Source organism: Lepidochelys olivacea, assembly GCF_965140295.1.
Source record: "Lepidochelys olivacea isolate rLepOli2 genome assembly, chromosome: 21".
NCBI lineage: Eukaryota > Metazoa > Chordata > Testudines > Cheloniidae > Lepidochelys > Lepidochelys olivacea.
The window spans coordinates 12200635-12207219 of record NC_140431.1 but is presented as its reverse complement, the minus strand read 5'-3'; the positions used below and the strand labels follow the sequence as shown (position 1 = coordinate 12207219).

At 56.6% G+C, this 6585-nt stretch overlaps 1 protein-coding gene across 1 annotated transcript; it reads right to left on the bottom strand.

Moving 5' to 3' along the window:
* Nucleotides 1-327: 327 nt before the first annotated feature.
* Nucleotides 328-4070, bottom strand: LOC311510893 (kinesin-like protein KIF21B). Its single transcript, XM_084610971.1, has 5 exons — nucleotides 4002-4070; nucleotides 3432-3612; nucleotides 2450-2614; nucleotides 1762-1879; nucleotides 328-863 (listed from the first exon to the last, which is right to left on the bottom strand). The coding sequence occupies exons 3-5, from the start codon at nucleotides 2497-2499 to the stop codon at nucleotides 720-722; spliced, it is 312 nt and encodes a 103-aa protein (XP_084467097.1). The 5' UTR covers nucleotides 2500-2614; nucleotides 3432-3612; nucleotides 4002-4070; the 3' UTR covers nucleotides 328-719.
* Nucleotides 4071-6585: the final 2515 nt, after the last annotated feature.

Here is a 6585-nt window from a genome sequence, read left to right as displayed (position 1 = left end):
ATGCCCAAATAAATCTGTTAGTCTTTGAGATGCCACTGGACTCCTTGCAGTTTTTGTGGATACAGACTAATACGGCTACCCTCGATGCACAATGTTTCAGTAACACATACAAAGCTGAACTTCATAACTTCACATACAACGATAGCACATACAAGCCAATGAGACGTTAATGTCTAGCAGATAAAGACTTTTAGAATGATACCTTACAAGACATACTTTGTACAAAACATATCCTAATTACGTGCAGGGCCGGCTCTACCGTTTTTGCCGCCCCAAGTAGTGGAAAAACCCGTCTCCACCGAATTGCCCCCACGGCCGGTGGAACGGAGAAGCTGCCGCCGCATTGCCGCCACCGCGGAAACTCTGCCGCCCCTTTCTGACTGCCACCCCAAGCACCTGCTTGGAACGCTGGTGCCTGGAGCTGGCCCTGATGACATGGCAGTGGCAAATATTGGGGTGTCAGGGTGTCACACCCAGATGTTCCTCCCACTCTGTCAAGCCCCCAGTAAGACTGCCTGTCTGATAACCCCCATGTTGCAGTTCGTCTTTGGACACCTACCCCGTGAGATGTGCTCCCTCTCTGGTCCGCTTTCACACACAGCTGCCCTGCCCTCCCCAGATAGTCACTCCTGTTGCCAGATGAATCGTCTTCTGGCATTCGGCATATCAAAGCCTGGGCAGCTTTCTGACATCTCTCCCACTGGCAGCTCCTTTCCACACTAACCTTCCCGTTTGTGTCTAATCTCTGCGGGACATAGGACAAGGCCAAGAAACTGAAGTTTTTGGGTTGTGTCAGCACCCTCAGAAGAGCCGTCAGCGCCAGGAGCCCAGAGAGAAACCTCGATGCTTTTATCAGCAAAGCCCTGTTTGTGGAGAAGACAAAGGTGAGTAAAATACACACTGGGGTTGTGTTACTAGGCGGGGTTAGTGATTGGCCTGGAGAGCTCTGCAGATTTGTCTAACTTGAACTGCCAACCATTGGATCGTGTTAGACATTTGTCTGTTAGACTGAAGAGCCCATTATCAAGTATTTGCTCCCCGCAGATGAGACAGGGATGGATTGGCAGTGGTGGGGTTCTGCCTGCTTACACCACGCCGGGATCCTGCGGGGGAGGCCACGTGAGGACATGATGGCTCAGTGCTGAGATACAGGTCGCTGGTTCAAACCTCGCCCGTCTCAGCTGGGACTGGAAATCTCCACCTCCTCCAATGGTTTGGTGCTGAGCTGCGCCCGGCGGGCAGGAGGCCACATTGCAAAGACAAAATAGCCTCCCGGACAGCAGGTCCAGCAGAGGCCACAGAGGGGAGGAGGAGGCGGGTTGCACCTTTGCAGGAGGCACGTTGGTGGGGGGCGCGGCCTGGGCCGGGCACCTGGAATTCCGGTCTCCAGGGCTGGCGAGCGGCCCAGCACTAAGGCTACAGGCCACGAGTCCTGGGGGGCTCATGGCATTTCTCAGAGCCTGGTGGGATTTGCAGATGTGCTCAGCGCTGGCCTCCTTCTGCTCCCGCTGAGGTCAACAGAACGGCTCCCTCCCGCCCACCGTGGGAGCAGAGTTAGGCCGACGCTGGGTGCTCTGGACAACCCCACCCGGCGCGTCCCCTCCTCGCCAGGCCTTTGGTGGGCAGCGAGCCCCTGTATCTGGCACCTACAGGAGAGCGGCTATGCACAGGGCTGGGGAGGGCTGGTGCGACCAGCGGGCCCGGGGCTCAAAGGCCTTTTATGCTGCCCGTGAGCAGGAGGGACGGAGGGTCCCAGGGTACCTTGACATAGTGATCCTTGGAGCCGGTGACGACTAGGTCGTGGTTGCTCGTGGTCTGGTTCACAGTCAGACACATCTCGGGCTCGATGTGGCCGGTCAGCTTCCCGATAGACAGTAACCTATAAGCAGGAGCCGGGCGCCATCAGGGTCTGGGGCGCACTCAGCAGGAGATGTTCGTTCCTGCAGGCCCTTTGCTGGCCCTGTCTCCAAGGCTCCCAGCAGGGACCTTTCCAGCCCCGGGCCCCTCTCCACCACCCCCTCGAGTTGGGACCTCCGTCTCTGGGGCACTGAGCACAGAGCACCCTGGGGATACCATGTCCCTGGGCACGATGGGCCGTGATCCTGGCCTCGGGTTAGGGGCAGACATCTGGGGTCAGGAGCAGTGTCAGAGCGGCTCAGCGCACCAGCCAGTCACCCCACGGGCTGCAGCAATGGGTCCTGCTTTCACCCAGCCTTGGGCCTGATCATCTACCCCGGGGATGTGTCCCAGCAGCTGCTGTAGTGCGAAGAGCCTTGGCACTGAGGCCAATGGTCCTAGGCCAAATCCACCAAAATAACAGCTTCCAGCTGGGAGGGAGCGGGCCCCAGCCCCGCCCAGCACGGCGGCTCCCTCTGCCTGGGCAGCACCCGGCTCCCGCCCCACAAGAGCTGCCCTCGCCTGGGGGCCCGAGCCCCGGTGCTGCCCTGACCTGTTGAGCTCCCAGATGCGGGCGGAGTTCCCGGCCGCGGCATAGAGCATGGTGCCGGCGGGGTTGAGCGCGATCTGGTTGATCTGGTGCTCGCCCTGCACGCTGGCGATGGTGCGGGTCGTGGTCCCGGCACAGGCATCCCCGGAGATCACCTGACCCGAAGAGCTAAGCCAAAGAGACAGCAAGAGGTGAGCCTCAGGACAGAGACCCTCGGGGAGCGGGGGGCAGGTGAAATGCGGGTGGGGGGGATTTACACAATGTGCAATGGAAGATCTGGTCCATTGTGGACTGATTAGGAGGGTGGAGAGCGTCTGTCCCCAGCTATCTAGAGGGCAAAGCAATGCCACTTCCTGGCCCCATGCAGTGCCAGTGGTGCCAGGATGAGACCCCCCCTCAGCCCCACGTCCCCTCAAACCAGGAGCAACGGCACAGCAAGGGTGACCCAGGCAGCAGCTCTCGGGGGGCGGCCCCAAGGGAGGTGCCTTGCTGAGCAGCCAGCCAGACCCACGCCCAGGGGCAGAGCAACACAAACCCCGCCCCTTGCCTGGAGTTGATGGTGACAGGCAGCCCAGGCCCATTCCCGCCAGTCTGATTTTAGGTCTGGGGAAGGACTGCAGGCAAGGAGACGTCTCAGTCGGTGGCTGGGCACCAGAGAGAGGGGCTAATTCGCTGGGGTCTGGAAACGATGCTGGCAGCTGCAGATGGGTCATTACCCATCCCTGATCAAAGCAATCGTAGGCAGTAGGGTGCACGGGGCCCCCTGAAACAGACTAAAGGAGCAACTGCCTTGAGAGCAGAGCACCAAGCCACAGAGCCTCCGCGAGCCAGGCCGGGCTAGAGCGACCAGCATTGCACCGTTCCTAGGCTCAGCCCTGCAGCCTGCCTGGCCTTTGCTATGCTGCCCTGGGTGCGGGACGCTGGCAGGGCAGCGTGTCGAGCTCGGCCAGGCCCCCAGAGCAGCCTCAGCGCGCCAGGTACCTACGTGAGGGTGCGGACGCACTTGGCCGAGTCCCGGATGTCCCACACCTTGATGTAGGAGGTGGAGACGGTGAACACCAGCCCCGAGTGGCTGCACTAGTTGACGGACACCCCGTTGTTGGGGTAGCCCTTCAGCGAGACGATTTCCTGGCCCGTCACCAGGTTCCACATTTTGCAGCTCCGATCTGCGGGAGGAGGCGGGAGCACACGATGATGCGGGACCTTCCCGTCCTCAGCAGAAGAACCCCGGCACCTCCCCTGGAATGAGGGTTTATTAGTGCCAGGTGCGAGGTGGGCACCTGGCCATTAGGGGCTGGGCAGAGGCCCCAGCAACTCACTTCATGGATGTCACTAATGACTCATGCAGCATTGCTGCCCTCTACTGGGGGGATCCAGAACTGCACTGGCCTGTTGTGGCTTAGGGGGCTCTCAGGCAGGCTGGTGCCGTCCGAGCAGGAGGCTCGTGTCCTGTCCTTGCAGTTCGGGGTGGCTCAGCCCCTCCCCTGGGTAACAGGCTCACTCCCTAGCGATCACACCCAGCGCTCAGCAGCCAGCCCACCCCTGAGGTGTGCACCTTTGGATCCAGAGAAGAGCAGCTCGTCGGTGGCGTCCACGCAGAGAAAAGGCTTGGAGTGTCCCTCCGCCATGGATATGCACTGCAGAGGGAACGTCCGGGCGCTCCTGGCACCGCCCACGGGGTTAATGAGGCCCTTTCCGTGGGAGAGAGAGAGCAAGGGCGTCAACAAGGGGGTGCTGCCTGGGTGATCTAGGATGAAGCCAGATCCCGCCACACAAGGCTGCCAGGGCCTGCTAGTGGGGCTCCAGAGCAAAGCAAACCACAGACAGAGTCTGCAGGGCAGCGTGTGCCCCAGACAGGCCCCCCGGGGGGCAGATCACACCCTGGTTGGTGTTAAGGGCTCAGGGACTCGTTCAGACTCTGCCTTGGCTGGGGGTGGGGGGGCTTGGAAAGGCTAAGGAAACTGGCTTCACCCACTGGCTATCTTGCTGCTGGAACACAGGAGCCCCCCCCTCTCCCCGTGAGAGTTGTGGGTGGCCCCTGTGCCCCATCCAGGCAAGATCCTGAAGCAAACAGAGTCCAGGCTGCTGCATGGCACATGCTGCCCCATTTCCTGTGGAGTCAGAGACTAGCAGGGGCAGGCTGGCTCTGGACCCAACCCCCAGAACCTCCGGGCTTGAACAAACTGGGGCCTCTCTCCAGCTGTGCTGTGTGGGGCATAAGGGCACCACCCGTGGCCAGCATGGGGAAGCGCCCTCTCTCCATCTGACCCACTCCGGTTTCCCAATGAGCTTCACCCCAGTTTGGCAGATGGGGAAGGGACTCGCAGATGGAAGGTTTCCTGGCCAATGGGAGCTGTGGAGCTGGACCTCGGGGTGGGGGCAATAAGTGGAGCCCTCCCTGGCTGCCCATGCGTCTAGGGGCTGCAAGGACCTGGTGGCCGCTTCCGGGAGCCGCATGGAGCTAGGGAAGGCAGAGAGCCTGCCTTAGCCCCTAGCTCCCGCTGCGCCATCAACTGGACTTTTAACGGCCCAGTCGGCCGTACCAACCAGAGCCACCAGGGTCCCTTTTCAACCAGGCATTCCGGTCGAAAACCAGATGCCTGGCAACCCTAGTGCCCTCCCATATCATGTCCCTACCTGTGTGTTATTGTAGGTTCTCCCAGAACCTTTACCCACTGCCTTGTTATTGGGAGGAGATGTTGCCTTATATATCAAAGATGTAGATATCTGGACTGAGGTTGAGATGGCAATAGAAGAGAGACTTGTTGAAAGTCTCTGCGTAAGGATAAAAAGGGTAAAAAATAAGAGTGATGTCATGGTAGGGGTCTACTACAGACCACCTACCCAGGAAGAAGAGGTGGATGAGGCTTTTTGAAACTAACACAATCATCCAAAGCACAGGACTTGATGGTGATGGGGGACTTCAACTACCCAGACATCTGTTGGGAAAATAACACAGCAGGGCACAGATTATCCAGCGAATTCTTGGAATGTATTGGAGACAATTTTTTATTTCTGAAGGTGGAGAAGGGGAGAGGCTGTTCTAGATTTGATTTTGACAAAAGAGAAGAACTGGCTGAGAATCTGAAAGTGGAAGGCCGCTTGCGTGAGAGTGATCATGAAATGGGAGAGTTCTTGATTCTAACAAATGGTAGGAGGGAAAACAGCCCTGTAAAGATAATGGATTTCAAGAAGGCAGACTTTCGCAAACTCAGGGAGTTGGTAGGTGAGATGCCATGGGAAGCAAGTCTGAAGGGAAGAACAGTTCAAGAGCGTTGGCAGTTTTTCAAAGAGATATTATTAAGGGCACAAGAGCAGAAAATGTGGAAATGGCAGAAGTGCTAAATGACTTCTTTGTTTCAGTTTTCACCAAAAAGTTTAGTAGTGATTGGACGTCTAACATAGTGAACGCCAGTGAAAATGAAGTAGGATCAGAGACTACAATAGGGAAAGAACAAGTTAAAAACTACTTAGACAAGTGATGTGTCTTCAAGTTGCCAGGGCCTGATGAAATACATCCTAGAATACTCAAGGAGCTGACTGAGGAGATATCTGAGCCATTAGCAATTATCTTTGAGAAGTCATGGAAGACGGGAGAGATTCTAGAAGAATGGAAAAGGGAATGGAAAAGATAGTGCCCATCTAGAAAAAGGGGGATAAGGACAACCTGGGGAATAGACCAGTCAGCTTAACTTCAGTACCTGGAAAGATAACGGAGCAAATAATCAAGCAAGCAATTTGCAAACACCTAGAAGATAATAAGGTGACAAGTAACAGTCAGCATGGGTTTGTTAAGAACAAATCATGTCAAACCAACCTAATAGCTTTCTTTGACAGGGTAACACGCCTTGTGGATGGGGGGAGCAGTAGATGTGGTCTATCTTGACTTTAGTAAGGCTTTTGATACTGTCTTGCATGACCTTCTCATAAACAAACTAGGGAAATGTAACCTAGATGGAGCTACTATAAGGTGGGTGCAAAACTGGTTGGAAAACCGTTCCCAGAGAGTAGTTATCAGTGGTTCACAGTCATGCCGGAAGGGCATATCAAGTGGGGTCCCGTAGGGATCAGTTCTGGATCTGGTACTGGTCAATATCTTCATCAATGTTTTAGGTAATGGCATAGAGTGTACACGTGTA